The sequence below is a fragment of the Protomyctophum bolini genome, assembly GCF_963924005.1.
Source record: "Protomyctophum bolini genome assembly, chromosome: 20".
Lineage (NCBI taxonomy): Eukaryota > Metazoa > Chordata > Actinopteri > Myctophiformes > Myctophidae > Protomyctophum > Protomyctophum bolini.
The window spans coordinates 8721268-8745156 of NC_137881.1; the positions used below are offsets into that span (position 1 = coordinate 8721268).

Genomic DNA, 23889 nt, shown 5'->3' on the forward strand with positions numbered 1-23889 from the left:
CAGAACTAAACATAGAAATTACAGAAAAAGATTGGACACATATGTGGAGAATGCATCAGTCAACTACCAATTCACGGATATGGAGGGAATTCTCTTGGAAAAACCTATGCAGATTTTTTATAACACCAAAAATCAAGAGTAAACAGTTGAAGCAACAGATACAATGTTGGAGAGGTTGTGGGGATGCAAATGTAGATCACTCACATGTTTTTTGGAAATGTCCCAAAATGGATGTTTTTTGGAAAATGATACATGAGCAGATACAAAAGATATTGGGATACGAGGTGCCTATGAAGTGTGATGTTTTGTATTTAGGAAACCTGATGGGGGGTCAGATACGAGGAGAGGATAGATATTTGATAAACATTTTATTGGCGGCAGCAAAAAAAGCTATCACAAGAAAATGGGGACAGATGGAACCTCCAACACAGGAACAGTGGGAGGACTTGATTCAGGAGATTCATTTTATGGAAAAACTAACACACAGTCTGAGGCTACAAGAAGAAAAGATGGAGGACAAATGGTATAAATGGACAATATTTAAGGGTATAGGGGAATGAGAGACAATTGGGAATGCCTGGAAAGATAAAGTAACTTTTTATAAACGCAATGTCGATGCCTGTTGTATTTTTCTGTTTTTTATTTTTTGTACGTCTGTGATGTTATATGTATTGTAAGTTAGTTTTTTCTGTCTTGTAAAACAATAAAAATTTAAGTTAAAAAAAAAAAAGAAATAGTCATCACGGATCATAAGCAAGTTGAGAGCCTAACATCCGTCTAACAGTAGAATATCTGTATAAAACTATGAGTATACATACACTATAGAGTACCATGTCCGTGACATGTGCTACGGCAAGTGCAACGAGCTAAGATGAAGTCTGAAGAGGTGCGTATATACTATTTATATTAGGACATGAGGCCCATTGCACAAATGCCTTCTAAATCAGTATTCTCAAACCATTTCGTAATTCAAAATTATTCTTTTTTTTCTTTTGCCATTTAGTGTTTTTATTGCTCAGAACTAACACATAAAGGAATGTTGAAAGTGAGAAAATACACCCATCATTCTGAGCAGGAAATACTGCTATGAGAATGATCAGAGGTCAGAGGTCATTCATTTTTATGGCTGATGTTTTATCCCTGCTTCTGATGAGACCGAATTAAATACATTTCCTGATATTTTTTATATTTATGTTTAATTTAACAAAGAAATGCAATTATACAAATCCAACCCGGGCTATGAATCATGATTACAGTAGATAGACATGTCTGTGTATTGATGCTTGTTGCATGCATGCAGTTCACCACTCACGTCAGCAGAGGGCACCCTCTTGATGGTCAAACTCCTGAAAGGCACACAGACACAGCAATGTCCAGATCAAGAGCAAAGTGGATGTGTAAATAATAATATGGCCATGTTTAAGATTCAAATAGATTTAACTGCCGAGCGATGACATTATGATGGGAAGCGGAACGGTCAAGCAAAAACAAATGGCAAAACAACACCACAAGCGCAAAAAAGCCAAACATTTAAAACCAGTGGGTTTGTGTTCAAAAAGCTCTCCTTCAAATTGATTAATTTGTGACAGCTGTGGACTGAATTTTGATGTGCTAGGGATAGCACGCACGCGCACACACACACACACACACACACACACACACAAAACCACTGATTACGTGAGAACACAAATAAATGATTATTTAAAAATAAAAATGAATCATTGCCATAAGCCTACCACAATTCCATAATCACATGGAAAGTGCTTAATGTTTTATACAATCGTGGGGCATTGTAGGGGGGGGGGGGGGGGGGCAGGTGTAGACGAGGGGGATACAGGATGACGGTGTTGATTAGCGGTAGGTATACGGGGGAGTGGAGAGGTCGTTCCTACCTCAGCTGCAGAGCTTGCTCCACACATTCCAACAGGCTCCTGCAATTAGGAACACCTGCTGTTTATCTGCCTATGGGCCGGTGGGGGCTTAATTAATACGGTCTCTCAATGACAGGGGGAGGGGGGGAGGGGGGGGTGGGGGCAGTGTTGTTTTTGGAAGCAAAGTTTGATTTTAGTTTTAGTCATAGTCTTTTGAATAGTTTTCATTTAGTTTTAGCCACCTGGAATGTTTTAGTGTTAGTCTAGTTTTAGTCAAACTAAATATCATAAGATTTTAGTCGACTAAATCTACAGTTGATTTAGTCGAACAAAATGTATTTTGGCGGGCCTTGATGCCGTCGTAATGACCGTTTCTTTCCACTGAAAATAGCTGAAAATAGCTGATCTACAAGCTCAACGTGTCGCAGTGCAACACGAAAATACATGTATCCTGGTTTCTTGTCGAGGGCCCACTTGAAAAAACAGACTGAAATCTTCTCTGGTAAAATATATAAATCAGGCTTGAGTCGTATACAGAAACGCAAAAAACTGTGGACTGTTGCATGGTCTCATTTGTATTGTATTGGTTTAACGGAACATTTATTTATTTATTTATTTAAGTTGCGACGTGTTTTCAGTCACGGTCCGTTCCTTTCTGCACGGTACATTTGACTGTGTGAGGATAGCGGTGGAAGAATAGCGGAGCAATGAAGAGAGGAGGTTCTTACGGGGAGTTGTCTTCATCCGAGAGGCTCCAGTCGTCATCGTAGGGGCCCTGCTGGGTTGTGATTAACAGAGATTAAACATCTTAAACGTTCATTTTGTATTTAACTAAAAAAAATCTAGCTTTTTAGCTTACCAGGTCAGGATACGGCTCCGTGACTTTCCTTAGCGGAGGCCCAAACTTCACTTGGTCAACTAAAGCACAAGATGACACATTTTATATTCATGGGCATGTTTCACATTTTTAAACAACTGTAGTGTAGACCAGTGATTCTCAACCCTTTTAACCCCAGATTGATATACCGGTACATTAGGCCACAGACCACAGATACGAATGGTTTTTTATCTCTGGGACCTAAGTATCAATAATTTAGCTTGGGACCCCCTGGAACCCCCTCGAGGACCCCTGGGGGTCCCAGGACCCCACGTTGCTGTGTCAATATGATATATGGAAGGTATAGTCCCAAGTCTATCCACGGTGCTACAGGGTCTATAATTTCACCCCGTACAAGTTGAGAACGGGAAGCCATTCTCAACAACTTCCTGTTGTGCTCTCCAGACTGGAAGGGTATTCGTCGACCAATAACGACACAGTGTTCATGAAAATGTAAAACATGATCTGTAAAATATATATTTTGAGTATCCATTTTTGCGAAGCAGCTAGCTAGCTAGGCTTCGGTATGACTATGCGCGTGACATCATCATCATACCTGGAAGTTATGCGGGAACGCCTACTGGGCGGGTAAAGAAAATCACACTTGTGTGAAGTGAGGGGCGCTCTTATCGCACACAAAGCTGAGCATAGGAGGGGCTAGGGCCCCTGAAAAACTACTTTCTGGCCATGACAGCCCATACATCCAAAGAGAAAAGTCCTATCTGATTGCATTAAACTCACTCTGCCACGCACTTCGCCACTCACTTTATGCATGTGCATACCCTCTATTTGGCTCCCAGGTGGAGTGGAGGATATGACGTGAGTCACGTGACATCCGCTTTATTTTCCACTCGGTTTTATTTGCGTTTCCAAAGTACAGGCTGTTAGGCAGAACATAGTGGGAGCCAACATGTCTGTCTTGAGAGACTACTGGGAAGGGGTTCATATTCAGAGAAGAGGAGAATGCTGTAAAAGCCTCTGGGGTTGTTTTTTTGACATAAATTAGGGATTGTGTGGTTTGTCCGACCACTAAAGAGCCATCATTGTGTCAATGACTCAGCACGATGGTGCACTGGCCTTCAGGCAGTCCGCTCTATGACACACACCAGCCCCGGCCTCAACCCACAACCCAACATTGGTATGATATAACAGAGTTAAACAGACAGTAAAGTCCTCTGTGTTGTAGGGATAGTTCACCCCCAAAATTACTATTTGTCTATCGATTACTCGCCCCATGGAGTGTTGAATTCATGGACTTTTTTTTTGTGTTTTTGTCACATTCCTTTGCCAATAATTTGATGACTGGCAGGAGACTCAACAAGTCTCCATTCAAATGATTGGCTTAGGAATGCCAGAAAAACTACAAAGTCTCCATGAATTCAAGGCTCCTTTGGGTGTGTAATTGGTAAGAAAATTTATATTTTTGTCCCTTTAAGTTAAGTTGTTGTGGATGTAAAATAATGCTATTTTGAACTTTCTTACCCAGATCATAAATACTACAGTATTTATGATGTGGGTAAGAAAGTTCAAAACACATACGAAGAAGCCCACATCAGCATAACATAATATGGCATGGGGGGGAAAGGTATGTACAATTTGTGCACTAAGGCACCTCAGCCCGGATCTAAAGCCCAAACCACACCAAAGGCTTGGGTTGGGACAAAAACGTTTTTCTTTTTCCAATACACATTTTTTAATGAAGGTGGTTAACAATCACTTATATATTTAATTATTTTTGTGAAACTGAAACATAAAACCTGGGAATTTAATTATTACAAAGATATATCTATAAATCACACTCTTGTGAAGTGAGGGGCGTGGCGAGGGAAGTATTTAGATCAGCCAGATGACGTCTTACGTTGTCATTAACCTAAATAAGCAAACAAACAAAGTCCATAGACTTGGCTGACACGAATTAGGCTACATCGACGTTTACCCTAAACAAACATTAAATTCCATAGACTTTTGCTGGGACAGGAAATGTATAATTATAGGCTCTCGACAAACATTAAAGGTCCATATAGACCTGGCTGGCCACTGACGTAATTTCAGCAAGCCATGCATTGGAGGGGGTTGCGCCCCTCAAAAACACACATTTTCAATTACCCCAACTTAAGCATATTATTCTTATGCATTATGTTCTACAAAATCGGCATATACACTGATACTGACAATGAGTTGGGCCGACTGATATATGTGTCTGGCCCTACTCAGGCCACCCTCAATGACAGTCCTTGGGGCTGGGCACTGCACTTCCATACAGTACATGCATCATGTCTAAATATGTGTCACTTGTCCTCGCCGAAGAGTGGCCTCATTGTCCATGAACACGCCCTGTGGTCAGTGCTGTAATCTCTGCGATATGAATCGGAACAATAGCGTCTCAGTCACTCCCCACTCACGGCTTCCCTCATGGCCCTCTCTTGCTGTCCTGCTTGCGGCCTCCCGTTCCGAGACCCCCCCCCCCCCCCCACCCCACCCCCCATGTCCCACATGTGTGGACAGGGGTCCACGTCAGAGGATGGCAGCAAAAACATGGCATGTGCGTGTGTGTGCTGGACAGTGGCGGGCTCTATGTGCGCCGGGCGCCTGCCCTGAGTGACTTCACAGTGCTCCCACTGTCAACGTGCGTCTTGTGTCAAGAGGCCCCAATGTGTGTCATCGAGCAAGACCTTAAGACTGGTGTTAACCTCAACTTCCAAGGTTACGCGCACAAACACGGTAGCCACTTGCCACACCACAAACACTCACTCACTAAAGCGCATTTCCTAGACCTAGAGACTAGTATCCATTTGAATAAAAGGCGACGGGAGAGATCAACGTAATCCAGGATGTATGCATGTGTAATAATTGTGCGTCGATTTCTAGTCCTGCCATATACAGTATAGTACCGTCAATATCTATAAACAAAATGCTTCATAAAATGTTTGTGTAAGGATTTGCCGGGGAAAGCTCTTGAATGTGTGTAGTAGAGAGATAATGCGTGTGGATGTTTGTGCGTGAAGCCTGTCCCTGGTTAGTGGGTCGAGAGAGAGAGGATGCGTGTGACCGTTGGCACAACTAAGAAAGATAAATGTGAAACATATTTACATGGAGTGTTCAACTACGATGCCAGTAAAAAGCAGCGCAACTCACAAAATTGTGTGTGTAGTGAGTGGGACTGAGAGAGAGACAGAGAACTACTGTATGACAAGAGCAGAGTTAAATTAGCCGCTCTTCCAGCCTGCAGATCGATATTTACTGTGTCTGCTGGTCCCAAATACATATTTTACCACCCCCAAAAGTGTGTGTTATTGTGCTCACATTGCTCCTCAGAAAGAGTCCTCTCCACAGGAAGGTGTTTTTTCCCTGCTGACCGGATCTTGTCAGGAGCGGCTTCCCCGATCTGTAAACCACACACGTAATGGGGATGAGTGAGATCTGGCAGAGACACTGGAGGGTGGAGGCACAGGCCTAGAGCAGGATGACTGAGATGTGAGAGAGACACTGGAGGGTGGAGGCACAGGCATAGAGCAGGATGACTGAGATCTGGGAGAGACAGTGTCTATCTTGTTGGTAGTCAGATATCGCTGCTTGCCGACTGGTTTTGATTGATTGAATACATTATTAACAGTTTGCAGGGGAAAAAAGCACATGAAAGTACAGTTCAATGCAAGGTCTTCGGAGAGGATCTAATACCCAAGAAAGCTTATGTCTCGTTTCCATTGGGTCCTTCATATTCAATTCATTAACAGTTTGAGGGCCGCTAATTGTTTAATCCAGTGTTCCACCGCGCGTAAATATATAAATATATTTGTTTAATGCGTTTAATTTGCTGTTTTAAAATAATTAAAAAGAAACAGCGGATTTATCCGGGACCTGATGACGAGGCTGTCACATTATGATGACGAAACCGGAAATCAAACTTCAATTAGTTCAATTAGTGACATTAAGTTCAAAGTAGGGGCTGAAACTGGGTGGAAAATAAATATCTGATAATCTGGCTATGCAAGACTACTGTTTGACTGACTGACTGTTAAATACACACACATGTGCGACTCCTTCAGTTTGCTTCAAACATTTCCTTGTTTAGATTTTATCAACAAACTCAACACAGAGCCATATGCATGGCCATCATTTGCCCACAGCCAGTGATGGTCAAGCAATTCATATTTGACTGGGCCAGTAAAACGTTTTTGGAATATGCCTATTTTATCAGATTTTGCCCTTTGTTTTCCCAGTCAGTGATCTCAGCTAAATGCAAGTAAATATATTATAATATAATTATTTAACTAATATTGTATTTCCCCTCAAAGTCTCTCTCACTTTGCATGCATAGACAGCATATGGAGCTGTCTGGGTAACTGCACTGATACTGAACTGAAGTCAAGTTGAGCAACAAAGTCCTCTGTTAGCATTGGCAAGACAAACACATTCACATAGAATACGATGATTCATTTTTTACTGAATGACAGAACTCAGTTTACCGATACGGTCTACAGAACAGAACAGAGATTAGAGAACTGGGCTGGTTTGTCTATTTACTTATCTGTCCTACAGTATGTTGCTATTTAGTTAGCAGGAATGTTTAATCTACTTGGAATACCAGATGATTGGGGTTTACACTATCATGCCAATTCAGATAATGTCAAATAAATTGTTTATTTTGATTGTCTACACATTTTAGTTTTCATTGTGTTGTCTGTGGGGAAAAACACATTCCATTTGGTATTCTGAAAATGAGAGGGACCAGGATACAATTTACTAATACAATGTGTAAATATATATTTTTTCAACATTTCAGATGGCATTGTCCAATCACTTAGTCTTATGTATGTCCATTGTCAAAATCTTTCAGCCTGTACTGCACGCCTGTTTGTCTATCTGTCTTCATAAAACAGGTGGTCAAATAATGCAATGTAATTGGTAGATAGGTGTGGTATAACCCGGCTATTATGTCCATGTGTAGGTACATTCACACATCCCGTTACACATCCCATTTCCATATTTAGAAACTATGACCCTCATAGCCAATGTCACTGATTAAGGGAAATAATACCACGGTTGAACTGAAACATTAGCTGGATAGATTAGTGTTTTTTGTGCTGCCACGGGACATGAACCCCAGGGTGTGTGTGTGTAAGCGATGTTGTGGGAGACAGGTATTGAACACACTCACACCATGCTTGTACTGACGCGCTGAGTTGAATGAGTTCTGTCATGACACAGCCTTAGCTAAATGCCTAGACAATGAGTATCAGTTAATAATCAGAGCCATAATCAGATAATATTAATATTACACTGCAGTGACCGCACTGGGTTGATTCGGCTGCGACAGTAATTATGTTATAATGGCAATAACTCACCCCAGCCCAGGGTACATTGTCAGTAGGCTATACCGTGTCATACCCGAGGGGTTTATTGGCCTGGCGTGAAGGTGTGATATAATAACATAAAGCACCATGGGCTGTCCTGAGTAATTGCTTAATTACACCAAGCGCCTGCGTACTGACCTCCAGCTCGTTGTCGTCCATGCTGTGTGTGGAATGGAGCTCAGGGTTGTTAGCCATGTCCAGCAGCTCGATCACCAGGTTACGGGTCAGCAGCTGAGTCACAAACGGATGCTGGAGGAAAGGAACAGCATAGTGAAGTGTTTACTGGTCCCTGAGGGGAGGGGAAATCACTTTGGCTAATGACATGGTGCTCCAACAACAACCTCACAAAAGGAAGTGATAGGGGATGTCTGAAAGACCCAACAGAAGCAGACATCACCCCCATCTTCATCGACGGAGCTAAAGCTGAAGATGACAAGCTTTAGGCCTAGTCCACACACAGTACCAAACACCAATCAAGCAAATGTTTGTTCGTTTTTTTGTTTTTTTTGGGCCACCACAATGCTTTTCCAATGGGAGTCACATGGTTTGATCTGGTTTGATTTGTTTGGTACGTGTGAACTAGGCCTCAGGTGCCTGGCTGTTCACGCCGCTCATGACCTGAAAAGATCCCTAACGACTCCATGATTGGCTAATGACGGCTTTATTTTTTGAGGGAAATGGACCACTTAAGCACTGGGGAAAGCATTAGAACATCCTGCGTAACAGTGTGATGTGGCAACTGCACCGTCACTGATCAAAAGGTCCTGAAGCATGGAGTAAAAGTGGCTGAGTGGTGAGTGCACCATCAGCACCCTGACACCCACCAGGACATCTACTGGAAAATCTGCATCAGCACCCACCCATGTAATGGACTGTTCAAAACGGTGCCAAGGGGAACGGTACCAAACATTGTCCCCCCGGGCCAGAACCACAAGGCTTTTCTCCCAGGACAATGTCAACGATGAACACTCTAGTCTACTCTAACTGTCATACATTTATAATGTAATGCCAATCATGGATGTGGCATGGCCTGCACTGTGCCTTTCTGTGTTCTTGCGGGTGAGTGTAGTGAATGTCTTAAATTTAACATTCTGTATCGTACTGCCCACTGCTAATTTTGTTGCATGTTGCCCTGCATGATGAGTGATGACACAAACTGAATTGTATTGAAGAGCCAGGTTGCGTAGGAGAAAAAGTCCATGAAACAATGTTTAATAAACTGTTCTATTCAGGTTAGGACGACAGTGTGTGGGAGTTTATTCCTTCCTAAATCTCAAAAGATCTCAAAGCTTGTAGCGCGCCACTTGTAGGTCTGCTATTTAAAAATAATCGAAGAACGACTGACATAGAAACATAGCTCCCAAACTACAGAGAGCACACGAGGACAGATGACTCTACTCAGTGATGATGAACAACAGGAGGAGGCACACCTACCTGCAGCAAGGTCTCAGCTGAGGGTCGTTTGCGTGGGTTTTTAATGAGCGCCATCTTCACAAAACTCTGGAACGCTGTAGTCCTGCAGAGAGAGATAGAGAGAGAGAAGGGAGAGAGGGAAGGGAGAGAGGGAAAGAGTAAAAAGTGGATGAGGGAAAAAACAGAAGTCAGCCAGGAAGTGTTGAGTGGAAAGGGAAATTCAGACCTCTGCAATGTTTCTATGCAACTTTTTAATGCTTAATTTATGTATGATGGTGTTGCATGACGGAAATAGCAGATCTACAAGCTGATGCAACACGTTGCATCAGTGACATTGCGGCATGCAACACCATCATATGCCAAAGCATACATCTGCCTTAAGAGGGAGGGCAGAAGACAAACGAGATGGTTAGAAAGACAAAGTACAAAATGGGTGGCGTGTGAATATGATAAATTACCAACCAAGAGAAAAGTAATGAACCTCGAGATATCTCGTGAATAGCTATTTAATCCATAATATGACAATCGCGAGATTAGATTAAAGGTATATTCAGTGATTTCACTTAATTATTTTGTTTTGTTGTGATAATCCTCTCTACTATAGAGTGTGCTGACCATATAAGGAGTTCCTCCGTGTCCCCAGTTAACCCCTCGTTTTTGGCTCTCTATCCTGATTGGATGAAAGGCTTAGGTCCCAGCCAAAAACGAAACCTAAGGTTTTGTGAGTGAAATCACTGAATATACTTTTAAAGAGCATTAATCCAGTTTTACAAAAAATGTCTTTCCCGCGGCTGACCCCATAGTACTCCCATGGTAGAAACAGCCTACATGATAATCCTCGGTGCTTCAACCACATCCAGGATAACATCCGGTCCGTCGGTAAAAGTGCTCCGCTGCTATAAATCGATGGGCGCTATGATTTAGCCCATTCTGACCTGAGATCAGATTCATACGAGGTTTCCACTGGACACACACTGGTCCGATTAACCCATTCTGACCTGAGATCAGATTTTGAAAATGTCAGTCGTTCTTTCGATTTTTCAAAAAATAGCAGACCTACAAGCTCGTAGCGCGCCACTCGGTGGCGCGCTATGAGCTTGTAGATCTGCTGTTTTTCAATAGCTAAAGCATAACATGATGCTAACACCAAAACGGGTTCCCGGTCAGAATGGGTTAATGGATTAAATAACCCCGGGTGTTGGGGGTGTTAATAAGGGGATCGAAAAAAGAACTAGCCCCATATTTCCAAAACAGGAGGAGCATGTCGTACAATATGTATACAGATCCAGAGAATGACAGGGGAAATAATTATGGACATAAGAAATGTGGAAAAGGGAACACTTAATCTCACCACTTGGTCTTATCCTTGAGTCTGGGAGGTTGGAAGTTGCTCTTGGACATCAACATGAGGGCTCTGCAACCAGTGTTGGAAAAGTTACTCAAAAATGTCAATACCTATTACTAGTAAAAAAAAAAGTTACATATTACTCCCTGCCAAAAGTAACTATTTACTCATTACTTTACTTTATTTTTTTCTCGTCCCAAGTAATTGCATATTTTGTCCCCAAAAGTGTTCCGGACGGTTTAAGGTCTGCCCTTCCGCATCCGATAATTCACACGTACAGGCAAGTGTGCATCGTTTCCGTATCCGCTCTTTACTCTTTAACAGTTACTGGACAAATACATAATATTACTTTAAGTAATAAGTTACTTTCTAACAGCCTGCAAGACAGTTTGAAATGTCACCCCACTGACACTGGACAGACGTTTCAATGGTTTATACTGTGTACTGTCGCTGGAAACACAGCCAGTCAGCCAAATGTTACACAACAAAATGTCTCTCTACCTCGACACTGGCTGGGATTGTACTAACTCCTCTGACCAAATATGGGTCTTCTGAATCCCCCACGTTCATCATAACGATTAATACACCCCTCCCACCAACCACGAGGAGTGGCGTATTGAATTCTGGGCCTTCTGCCAACGTCTCACAGCGGACCGCACCGAACCCCCTTGTGTTTATTAGACGATAGAGGTCTAGGATTCATTCATATAAACCATGACAGGCTTTCAGGGTATACCTGTCAAAGCAAACAGGGTTTGAAATTAGAAATTACCCCTTTTTACCCGTATTTGGCAACAGTTGTTCAGTACCCTCGCTTTGCACCTTGTGGACTGGACCAGTCACACTGTGTGCGTGCGTGCGTGCGTGCGTGCGCTTGTGTCTGCCTATGCTTGTCTGAGTCGGAGCGGCTGCTGAAATCACCTCATTGGGTGGAGGTCAAACATGGGCGGCTGGAGCTCTGCCAGTTCGATGGCGGTGATGCCCACGGCCCAGATGTCACACAGATGGTTGTAACCACCCTTCTTCTCCACAGCTGCCACTTCTGGTGCCATCCTGGTTGATTAAATACAATTTAATATGTATGTATTATTCATACATAAAGGGCGTGAAGGAATTCACATGGTGCAAATTACACAGTTAAAGTCAGGCCAAGAGATCATTTTAAATTCTGGAAATTGAAAGAATAGGGGAAAAAACTGTACTTTCGCTAAATCTAGCCCGGACACATGCAGACACAGGACACATCCAGCGTACAGGGTGTACAGGGTGTACACAGGAGTACACCCTGGTAAACTCACTAACACTTATTTAATCAATATACATTTAATTAAAAAAAAATCACACCCGTGTGAAGTGAGGGGCGCTCTAATCATCATCAAAAATGGTGGTCCCTTATTGGCCAAGGGTTCCCACCGACATACATATGCCGATTTGCTCAGACACATATGACGTAAATTCTCCGTTCATTGTCAATGGCATTTTTAATGTCTGTTCAGACAACACAAACATTAAAGCTGTCCCTCAAAAATGTAACAGTAGAAAAGCTTCCAGAGCATTGCAAATATAGTTGGTTTTGTATTTGACCAATGTAGAATGGACAGGCCAATATAGTCAATACAGCATGAACTACCACCAACTTCTTCCACTTCCACTATGATTCTTCATAACTGGACAGCTGCGTTTTCAACAGTTACGGAGAACTTTTCTCATTTTAAGTCATTTCCATGTGATTCTTTTATTTTTGAGGGGCGCTCAAAAAATAAAACAGGTTTAATGTTTATCTTTCCTAGACAAACATTAAAAACGCCATTGACAATGGACAGAGTTTAATGTTTGTTTTGTCTGTCCCTGAGCAAACCCTGCACTGCATTCCATGCAATTTGCCACATCAACATCAGAAGAGTGTGTAAAGATTAAGAATGAGGGGATTATATTTTCAATGTCAAGACGAGGCCAGGACAGGAACGTTCATGATCTTACCAGTAGGGAGTTCCTATGAAAGATTTCCGTTTGGCCACAGAGGCGCTGATCTCTGCTGCAACACCAAAATCCGCTATAGAGGGGAGACAGCATTGGGCATGACATCTAATGAGACAGTAATTTTGACCCACGGTGATATTGGGCGAGCAGGGTGTGCGTGCGTGTGTGCGTGCGTGCATGCATGCACAGTGCATAGGTCATTACTGACCCAGTTTCACATCTCCTCGCTCTGTCAGAAGGATGTTCGCTCCCTGTGGATAAGAGAGAGAAGCGAATGTGAGCTCTGTTTCACAGGCTAATGGATGTGACACACTCGCTCACACACCCAGTACTAACAAAGTATCTGAATGTAGACGACAACTTAAAGTAGTACCCTGGTAAAAAATGGGGAAAAAAGAAAACTGTGAACATGACTGTACCTTTATGTCTCTGTGCATTTTGCTAGTTTCATGCAGATGATACAAGCCCTGGGGACAAGAAATCATATATATTTTTATATGGTCATACACCGGTAATCACAGAAAACAAATATGAACATCATCAATAAATAATATCAGGTGAAAGAATGTGTCCCTGTTTTCTCACTGTGGTCACTGTGCTTGCAGACTGAGCCACCAAGACGCCCTAGTTTGTCCCTTTACTCATTCAGATCACACACACACACGATCCACACACAAACAGACACACACACACACACACTCTCTCTCCCTGCACTAAAGAAGGTGCCCCAGCGTCTGGAAGACATGCTGCATTGTACCAGAACGCGTCCCCGGTTCTCTCAAAAACCAGACCTAATATCAACATGATGTGTGTAAACTAACAAACTGAACAGGCTGCTGAGGAAGGCTCTCAGCTCTGTAGCTGGAGTTGAACTGGACAATCGGGAGGTTAGGAGAGGATGAGGAGGAAGCTGGAAGCTATCCTGAGGAAACCCTCCCACCCATGATGAGTTAATTCGCCTCACTGACTCCCTCGCACGTTTTAAATCCCTATTAAAAACCCATTTGTTTCAAAAAGCATTCCTATAAATAACAGTTTTTGTTTTTCCCATGCCTTTTACTGATCTTGTGTTATCTCGATTTGTTTAATGTTTGGGTATTTCTTGTTTATTACGTTCATTATGATAGATCATGTCACTCATTTGTTTTTCTATTTTTCTATTGTGATTTTTTTCTTGTTATTATTCCTGTGCAGCACTTTGTGGCTCATGCCTAGAAAGGTGCTATATAAATAAAGTTATTATTAAAATAAAGTTATTATTAGCGAGGAGGCCAATAACCTTCAGCCACAGCCTCGCCATCAAGCTAGTGCTACACGAATAATAGAAAAAAAGATTGAGATCTACAGTAGATTCAGACAACTATGAACACCACTAGCACCTGTTCTGTTGTTGGGTTAAAGATCCCTGCTTTAGTCTTCCCATTTTGCACATGGACTCCTGGAATGTACACTAACGTATGACAATAGACACCTGCTATAGTTTAACTGCTATAAATGTTTCACGGTTGATAAGACTGTATACAAATAGGCCATTCTTAATATTGATGAAAATGTAAACAAATAAGTCATATACGTTATTGAGAAGCAACAGATGTTACGTTGCTGTACTCTGTCATTCTCTGCTATGCAGTACAGCTATATTTAGCGGTATCTGGCTAGGTTAACTACTACTTTGCCCTTACTGCGGCTGGGAACACAACAGCATGATTCAGCGTCTCAGCAGAGTGTGTATATTCCCGACAATTCTGAGCCGCAACACGATGAGCCTAGCATGCAGACAGTGGACATCAGCTGCCTGGGAGAGAAATGAAACCCCAAAACAGCTCACCTGGAGGGTTTCTCTGCAGACGTAGGCGATCTGTTTCTCCTTCAATGGGCCCGTCACTGCAAGGAACACTTTGATTAATGGCCAGTGCTCACACAGGAGGAACAACAACAAATATTATGGGCCTACGTCAGGTAATATTCACAAATATAATATAACACAAACTATTCTATGGGCGGGTGTTCTGCTTTGAATCAAAAACAGGTTTATGCATCGTGTAACCTCACGTGAATGAGGAACTGGCCAACGGGCTTGGCTTACATCATGTTCAGCATACTGTACTGTGCACAGTACACAGTATGGAGTTCAAATAAAGAACCGATGCTTACAGCTATACACAATACAGCACTGTGTGGGGCGTATGTTTTTTTAAAGTGTGTAAATAAGTACTGTATATTGTAAATGTTTTTTTTTATCATGAAGAAACACTAGATCTGGCCCAGGTGGTGGCGTAACCGTCTGGGCACCCGACTGGTAATCCAGTCGCAGTGTGCCGCGGGTTCGACTCCCGAGCCCGACACGGCCTTTAATGCATGTCTTGCCCCATCTCTCTCCCGTTTCCTGTCAGCCTACTGTCTGTCCCTTCAAAAAACCAATAAAAGGCGTAAGCCGCAAAAAAATATCTTTAAAAAAATAAAGAAAAAAAATAAAAGAGAAACACTAGATCTGTTCGTTGTTGGAAGATGAACTGAACCCATTTTAATAGCTCCATAGATGTGAAGAGGGGGAGAGAGAGACAGCGTGCGGTGTGCTTTTTACCGTGGTAGATGTCCTGGAGTGACCCTCCACCACAGTACTCCATACAGATCCACAGCTTGGTGTTCCTGTAAAGAGACGCACAACTTCAGCTGGTTGTCTCACACTGCTATTGTCCAGGCTTAACCATGTAAACCCTTTACTTAGATGACCTGGTCGCACAGAGCTCTGTACATGGTCCACTCCTTTTTTCCCTCTACTCCCATGGCTCTATAGTCTATACTCGCCCCATGCCTGTTTCTTTCCTCTTCACCAAATCTGCCAAAGGAAATAGCCAAATCAACAATCTCAGTGAGCACATAGAGCTGCTATTTTTGTCCAATGTTGGCCCCAGAATAGGGACGCCAGGGTTGAAGTAAGGACATTCAGTCCAAAGTTCTGATTATCTTTTCTAGAGACATTTTTAGAAGACTGACTGCAGCAGAGTTTTGTGTGCTTGACAAAAAGCACAATCTGACCTTGAGTTTGCAGAGCAAAAGTATCAAACTTGATTCATTACAAATGAGAAACAACTCTTGTACATGGTACGACAACGTTGGAGAAGCATGCCAAAAGAAACATTTCACTGGTGGTGAGCTATGATGCAGTCAGAGCAACTTCATTAGGAACACACAACATGTCACAAGGAGAGTGGGAGAGGAATTCTGCATTCTGGGGGCAGCGGTGTGAGGAACTAAGAGACAAACTACATTCATGTCTGCCAACAATCCAAGGAATGCCACAGATCTGTAAACAGCACAGGCTGAAAACCCGGGCATGATAAGCGTCGCCGGTTTTGATTCCCTGCAACAACTACGCAGGGGGGAAAAAGAACAATTTCCTCTGCACGACCCTGATCAAACACTGCTAGAGAACACCTTTGAGCAACCTCCAACTGCTCCAGTTGGCCCGCTCAAGTACTAGACTGTGGAGTCACTTAACCCATTTTGGACTGAGGTCGATTAAAATAAAACATTTTTCTGAAAAACCCATGTTTCTATGTCAGTGGTGCTCAACCGTTTTCATGTCAAGGAACCCCCAGAATTATCTCTATTGGGCCACGGACCCCCATCTCAAAATATGTAGTTCCAGGGACCCCCCAGAAGCCAATATTCTTGTTAAAAATGTTCGCTTTGGAATATATATTCAAAGATTTGCACCACATTTTCACGACTTTTCAAAAATAGCAGACCTACAAGCTCGTAGCACGCCACTCGGTGGCGCGCTATGAGCTTGTAGATCTGCTATTTCTCAATAGCTAAATCATAACATAATGTTTAAAACACCAAAAGGGGTTCCCGCCCAAAATAGATTAACATTAGGTGTGAACCTAATTAAAAAACCTTACAGCACCTGTGATAGCTGCCGAAGTAGGCCACAATGTTTTTGTGTTTGCACTCCTTCATCATGGTAATTTCCTGCTGGATGGACGTGATGTCATCACCTGAACGGCAAGACGATTGATCGATTAGAGATTAGATGTATTCAGGCGTTTACTTTACACGACAGCAAACTTGTGTCACATACAGTAGCACACAGAACAGTAAAAGCAACCTATGGGCTGTATTTTGCGTGTCTTAAGTTCCAGGTCTTATTCCCTAACTTGAGTAAACTAAAGACCTGGAGGCGTGATCAATGCTCTTTAGCCACTCAGAATAGCCAAATGGCATTGTTCACGCCTCCAGGTCTTTAGTTTACTCAAGTTAGGGAATAAGACCTGGTACTTAAGACACGCAGAATACAGCCCTATAAATCACAGTTCCCAATCTGGGAACCCATCGGTAAAAAACAAGTCTTGAGAGATTAGTGTGACTAACAACAATTTGTGAGCAAGTCATGTTACGCCTGATTCATGCTGTGACTGCTATTTTAGATGCGAGACACCATGCGCAAGCAATTATAAATCAGGCTTTCAGAGATTAAAATAGGGTGCATTTTGCATCCCAAAACGCAGTTTATAGTTAAGGGACGCAATAAAAACAACGACCTCTGCATCCACGGGATGCACTACTGTACTGTTTTTTTTATTCTAGTTTATTTTGCTAGCTTTAGTTATAATAATCATTTTTTCTTCTGTTTTCTACATGAATATAACCCACATTATAACCATTTAAAGTGAAATGGGAGTTAAATGCTGCAAAATATGACTCCTAACGTTGTTGAAGTGGGACTCATAAAATGTCCCTGTGACTCATCTAAAAGACCATCCCTGCATCCCGGGACTCCTTACATTGGAAACCTATTTACATCACTGGGCTTTAGCTTACCAGGATCCAACTTGACAATCTTGATGGCTGCCATTTCAGAGTTCCTGATGATACGTGCCTGGAAAGGATGAGAGAAATAGAAAGAGTTTTCTGAAAGGGGGGGCCATAAGGACTTTGGTATGAACTTGAACTATGACTTACTTCTGAATCACTTCTCTTACAATCTTTGATATCCAGTGTTTGTAGTGGTATTATGGGGAGCTGCTGATATTATAAAACCACCATTCACAAATCAAATTTACAAATGATGCCTCTGTGAGGCTGTGAGCTAATATGAAATATGATATCATAATATGAAATATCTTCATGGCACAATTGTCATAAGTATTGCGCTGGAATTCCTAGTTGTTTGATATATACAGAAACGGCATCAAAATGTGCTTTCTTCATTGTAGCTCGGAGCTTTGTCATTGTACTCCACTATCACGATTCTGGGCTTCCCTCCAACTGCTCTGTTATCTTAAATGGTGATAAACTAAGATTAGTTTCTGCAACTTGCAAGTCATCTCACCTTGGCTTCCACCTTGGTACTGAATACTGATGCTATAACAGCCGGTATTAGGGTTACGAACTTACGATTGAGAACCCAGAAACACGACCCAAGCGACAAGGGCAGCTTAGTGTATGGCACTAATGACAGAATCATTGACTGGAGAGGTTTTCGTCGTCACCACCTGACAAATACAGGGTTGTTGTTGGCAAGACATGCAATACAACTATAGTCGGGTCACCTAATCAGGAACAACAAGTAGGGATGTGAATCTAATCAGGAACAACAAGTAGGGATGTGAATCTTTGGCTGTCCCACGATTTGATTCGATTCCGATTATTGGGGTCACGATTCAACTTGATTCTCAATCCAATTTTTTTTTTTTATTCCAGATTCAAAACAATTCTCTATTCAAAATGATTCTCGATTCAATACATAGGATTTCATCACAATCTACTCCAGCCAACTGAAGTGACTATACTAACTTGAAAATGACTGAAGACATGATGTTTACTGTGATTAGGGTGAGCTTACATTTCATATCACAAACACCATTTAGTAAAAACTCCTGTTTTAACTGTAATAATAAAATAAAATAAAAAACTATAAAAAATGTTTTTTTGGTAATTATGAATCGATTTTGAATCGTTCATAACGAGAATTGACACCCCCTAACAACAAGTTGGAACAACATATTGTCAGATGGGGGTCGGTGGCCAATTTATCATTTTCGGGGTCCTTGTGATTTAGAAGACAAGGTGATTACGGTAATGTATGTTTTGTGATAAACCTCCAGGACATGACAACGGTTAAATCACAGGCTTTGACTACTATACCATGCATGGCTATGAATTTTGCAGTCAAAATATCTCGGTTCGAATGGAATAGGGTGGGAGAATGAGATTGTGATCACGACGCAGCAACGCATGCTGTTGTTGTGACATGTGGTTAGCTGTAAATGTCACAACGGCAGACAAGAAGAAGGAAGGTGGCTTTGGATGTTGTTCAAAATGTGTCCTGTACAAGTGTACATCTATGCTACGTTCACAACTTCCCTCGTTTGTTGTGCAGGGAGCATCAATTATCTCTGTTCACGGGCCACATACTGTACGTCTGACGTCAGGCAGAACGCTTTCTCACTCTGTGCATCCACAACGGTCGTGGCATCAGCCAATGGGATAGCGAGATCGCCTAGCGGCCCTAGACAAAACCTGTGGCTCGGCTACATCAACTTCCTGTTTTCTTTCCTGTTATATACCACAGGACTTCCTGTGACTAAAGTGACAGAAACATCTCTGAGAGGGGTTTTTTTTAGGCGGCAAAGCCTGAAATAACAGCGCTCGGGGTAACAATGGGTGGGGCTGGAAAGGAAACTTCGCCGAACTTTTGATCACACATTCTATTCTACATGATGCTATATGATACCTTAATGCATGTGTGGGCTGCGAGCCAAATGCTACAGTGCAGCTGCAGATATACGTAGGTAAATGGTTACAGTAATAGCTGTAGCAGCAGCAGTGTCAGCAGCGGCGGATCTGTAACGGTTGTACATTTTCTTACCTACCTGAATAAATACTTGATATGACAAATAGCTAAAATACCTTGTCTACAAGCTCACAACCAGTGTATTCTGCATTGGCGACACTTTGTGATCTTGCACAGGTAGATCTTCTAATCTGTACTCGGTGTACTGCAAACATTTTAACAAATGTTGCGAGATTCATGTGTCAGAGAGATTAGAAAACATTGTTGTGATGTCCCAACTCACTGTACTATCAGGTTCTCAAAAGGAACCTGTCTAACTCACCTTTAATCCTCAAGTTAATTACGTCTCAAATTCTTTCCTCATTCTTCTATTCCTCCCCATGCAGTACTTCTCTTCTCCCCTGACAGATTCACAACAGTACATACATATAAACGTCAAGTACAGTGAAGTAGGCTGGAAGGGTTTCTTTCACTGAGGTTAACATGAAATATGTCAACTAAGAAGTTCTTAACTGCTAATGACTACTGTCTGTTTTTCAGTCTCCCAATCAGAGAGAGTGATTTAAAGTCGGCCGGGGACCTCACATTTTCTGCTCTATGGGTTAATCCTACTTCCCCGCCAGACTATAAATCACTCTCTGATTGGGAGTCTAGAATTAAAAACACCCATTATTCCACGGTTGAGAACTACTTAGTTGACACATTTCATGTTAACCTCAGCTAAAGACCCACTTTTTTTACTTGTACTGTGAATCTGTCGAGGATGAACGAGGATGAATGAGGGGTTCCTGTCTGGGAACCTATCGTCCCTGACTTAAAGCAATGTCTGTCAGCCGGGTCCACGTGCCTGTGAAAAGCATGCCCTTCTTCCTGTCGGTGGTCACTGCGCCCAACACCTGTCACGTGTCATCACACATATTACCGCCATGTCTTCCTCTAATGTCTGCAATCGACACAGTCACTCGGAAGGTGAGAAACAGGATAGGATAGCTCTTTGCCGTTCCTACGGCAAGCTGTCACGCTACCTTCATTCGATAAAAAGAAACATACAAAACCGGGGCATCTTCAAAGGGAACCCCTGCCAGTTCAGAACCTTTTCCCAAGTTGTATTTGGTACCAGCAGTGGTGCTAGGTGGAAACACTAAAGCACTTGACTTGAGACTCCTGACTGGGTTTCGGGGATGATATGATATGTCAGGGTTTCTCAAAGTGGGTGCCGTGGCGATTCAAGTGGTTAAGAGTCAAGTATACGGGCATTTTCATTCTGTCCAAATGGACAGATATTCTCTCAAGTTTACCTTATCATACATGTCTAGTGGGAAATATTAACATATTCACAGAGCGTAATATGACATAAATGTAAGGCGATGTGATTCAGCGGTGCCATGGATAAAGAAGTTATTTACAGCAGTCAGTGGTTCCCAAACTTTTTCATGTCAAGGACCCCCAAATTGACACTAATGAGCCCACGGCCCCCCATTAGAAAAGATATGCAAGGGACCCCCCCATAAGAGAAGATTTTTACGGCTCTAGCAGTGATTATCAACCCGTTTAATTTTAAGGACCCCCAGTTTTACATGCATTTAGGCTACGGACCCACATTTAATGGCATTCTATTTTAATCTATTTTATATTGTAAAATAAATGTTAATTTAACTATCAGAGTGTACAAATGTGTACACTCTCTGAGTTAGAGACCCATAAGGGTCCATTTCGTTCCTAATTATCATTTAGCTGGGAACCCCCTGGAACTCTCTCAAGGACCCCTGTGGGTCCCCGGACACCACTTTGGGAATGAACCACTGATTTACAGGGGTTCCCTGAGCCAAAAGAGTTTGAGAACCACACTGCTATATGGGGTCATACTCTTGAGCTGTGATCCATTCCTGTGAACAATGGCCATCCAATGGGACTCCATTGAGTGCCCACAGAACCGGTCACATGTCCAGTGGTTTCACCCTTGACTCCCAGTAGCTCTGCAGGCCTTGGCGGACATTGGAAGGGAGAAAGAGGTAGTGGGAGGAGGTGATAATGGCCTATTGTCTTCTGCAACAGCACTGTTTCTCCATTCTCACACTGCAGCAGCGGGCACACGCACACAGGGTAGCTGCACGAAATGCCACGGCACCGCAAGACTGGCACAGGAGAGCAGCTCCAAGTGAAGATATGAGCAGGCATCATATGTATATGTTTCCGTTCCTGTTATCTACCTGCTTCTGAACCACTTCAACACTTACACTAGCATCCCTGTTCCGGGGTGAACATTGGGTGAAAATAACAGATCTATAAGCTCTCACGTCACTCACACCACCACCACCACAACACGTCGTGAGAGCTTCTATAGATTGTCTACTTTTAGTGAAGAGTTTTGGTGTGGAGAGGGAAATACCAGAGGATTTAGCCCCCCGGGGGACGGGACCCCAGTCAGTCAACTAAGTATAGGCTTTAATACTTTAAGTGGTTAAAAGAGACACATTTTTCTCTTCCTTTTGCAGCATGCGTATGCAGGCCGGGGAGGGCAGGTTTGCAGGCAGCACAGGATGTTTGCATCCTGAGGCTATGATCACAAAGTGTGGATAGAAGTCATTTGACAGAGATTTCATACAGTGGCACGGATAAAAAAACCAACTATGAACGTGTAAATCTAATTTAACAGAGTGGCATTGTTGTAAACACTTCTCTATGAACAAGGCACGGGGAAAAGGGCCAAACCCTGCTCTTTGGCACAGCTATTTATGGGTTATTTCAATTCACAGAAGCCGCTGCCAAATCTGTTCCAAGTTTTGAATGGAATTGCAATAATAAGCACTGCAACATAACCGTGTATTGGCTCTCTACCAATGTTTTGTTGAACCTCCTCTCTACTGTAGCCTTTTAGAGGGCGTTGCACTATTTTGTCTTGTGTGATGTAGGCTACTAAAAATAAATGTAATAAAAGCTCACAAGGGACTATATCAGTCACTATATCATCACAGCCCATTGAGTCTTGACAAGATTCTTAACTGGTTCACTTCCAGCATACATTTCACAAAAACACCAGCCAGGATGGCATACCAATATAAATTATTATGATAGACTGCATGGCATCATATACTCTCCATTGTATTATCATGGCCACTTTGTAAACACAGACATTACCTCACACAGCTTCACCTTGAACAGTAGTAAGCCTAAACATATGGAGAGGACTAGGAGACAGACCCAAACGCGGGTTGTTTACTAATTATGACATAGTTTGTTCATACTGCATAAATTGAACAATTCAGAACAAGTGTCACTTCTCCTGTCGAGGCGGTGGTGCTTACGGTATGTAGTCAGAAAACAAAACAAAAACACAAGATCTCTGCTGCGTTTCTTCCCTTATCGCTCCTCACGAAGCTGGCACCACTCACCTTGAACACATCTCCGTACGTGCCGCACCCGATGCGATGAATTAATTCGTAATCGTCCAAGGGGTCCAGAAATGACACTCCTATCGTCTCCATGCTTTGAACTGCGGTATTCCGACTCTTATCAATCACGACCACGTTATCAATATCTCACCAGCAGCAGCAGCATTGATGAACCGGGGGAGTAGAGACCCAGGGAGCGCAGAGAGGGAGAGGGCTTTGCCTCTTAACCTTACTCAAATAATAGGAGCTAAATTGGAAAAGACTGAATGTCGATATAATATGCGTCTAGTTTCCAGACACCCAAGAATCCGCAGTTCTTTTCTGTCATTCATATTAGGTCCAACTCTCTGGCGAGACGCCCCAACACCTCGAGAGCGAACACTAGTCTGCATCGAACACTGCTGTCACGTGCTGCGCATGTCATACGAGCCTCTCTGTGATGTGATGATAATGATAACCACACCAGTCTCCAGTTCTTTCAGCCATGGTCATGGACCAACCCCTTTACATGAACACAACTCGGTTGTTCGCTTTAAGTGAGGATAATAGAAAAATAAACTCAAGTTTGTTTCTGTTCACATAGTCTGCTCGTTTGAGAAAAAACATATTAGCCTACAAATAATAATGCAGTCCCATTTGCTCGCTTTGTAATGCAACAGCCAAATCACAAAATTAACTGCTTGCTCTCTCAGGTCACATCCTTTGGAGCTCTCGATTTATATTTTTCATGCCAAAGTCCTGGTTCGTTTTGACAACATGGGCAAAAAAAAAAAAAGAAGCAAAAAAGGTGCTGCTGGGTTCAAATCTCAGCAGGGTCTCAGTGAGTTTCCTCTGCTCTGGGTACACACACACCGA

General features: G+C 42.6%; 1 protein-coding gene across 7 annotated transcripts in view; it reads right to left on the bottom strand.

The window, feature by feature from the left end:
• Positions 1–23434, bottom strand: part of map4k2 (mitogen-activated protein kinase kinase kinase kinase 2) — a 39169-nt gene extending 15735 nt beyond the window's left edge. For 3 of the 7 annotated variants that reach the window (XM_080792962.1, XM_080792965.1, XM_080792960.1), the window contains exons 1-17: positions 23035–23434; positions 17668–17725; positions 16754–16844; positions 15425–15489; positions 14669–14724; positions 13260–13307; positions 13049–13091; positions 12841–12913; positions 11782–11913; positions 10867–10929; positions 9537–9618; positions 8241–8351; positions 6052–6133; positions 2731–2789; positions 2600–2649; positions 1893–1931; positions 1313–1346 (exon numbers count right to left, since the gene is read on the bottom strand). In XM_080792962.1, coding sequence (XP_080649088.1) covers positions 1313–1346; positions 1893–1931; positions 2600–2649; positions 2731–2789; positions 6052–6133; positions 8241–8351; positions 9537–9618; positions 10867–10929; positions 11782–11913; positions 12841–12913; positions 13049–13091; positions 13260–13307; positions 14669–14724; positions 15425–15489; positions 16754–16844; positions 17668–17725; positions 23035–23127 — 1179 coding nt within the window. In that variant the 5' untranslated portion in view covers positions 23128–23434. The remainder of the gene's footprint in view (positions 1–1312; positions 1347–1892; positions 1932–2599; positions 2650–2730; positions 2790–6051; positions 6134–8240; positions 8352–9536; positions 9619–10866; positions 10930–11781; positions 11914–12840; positions 12914–13048; positions 13092–13259; positions 13308–14668; positions 14725–15424; positions 15490–16753; positions 16845–17667; positions 17726–23034) is intronic. The other 4 variants (XM_080792966.1, XM_080792961.1, XM_080792963.1 and 1 more) reach the window with 3 other exon arrangements.
• Positions 23435–23889: the final 455 nt, after the last annotated feature.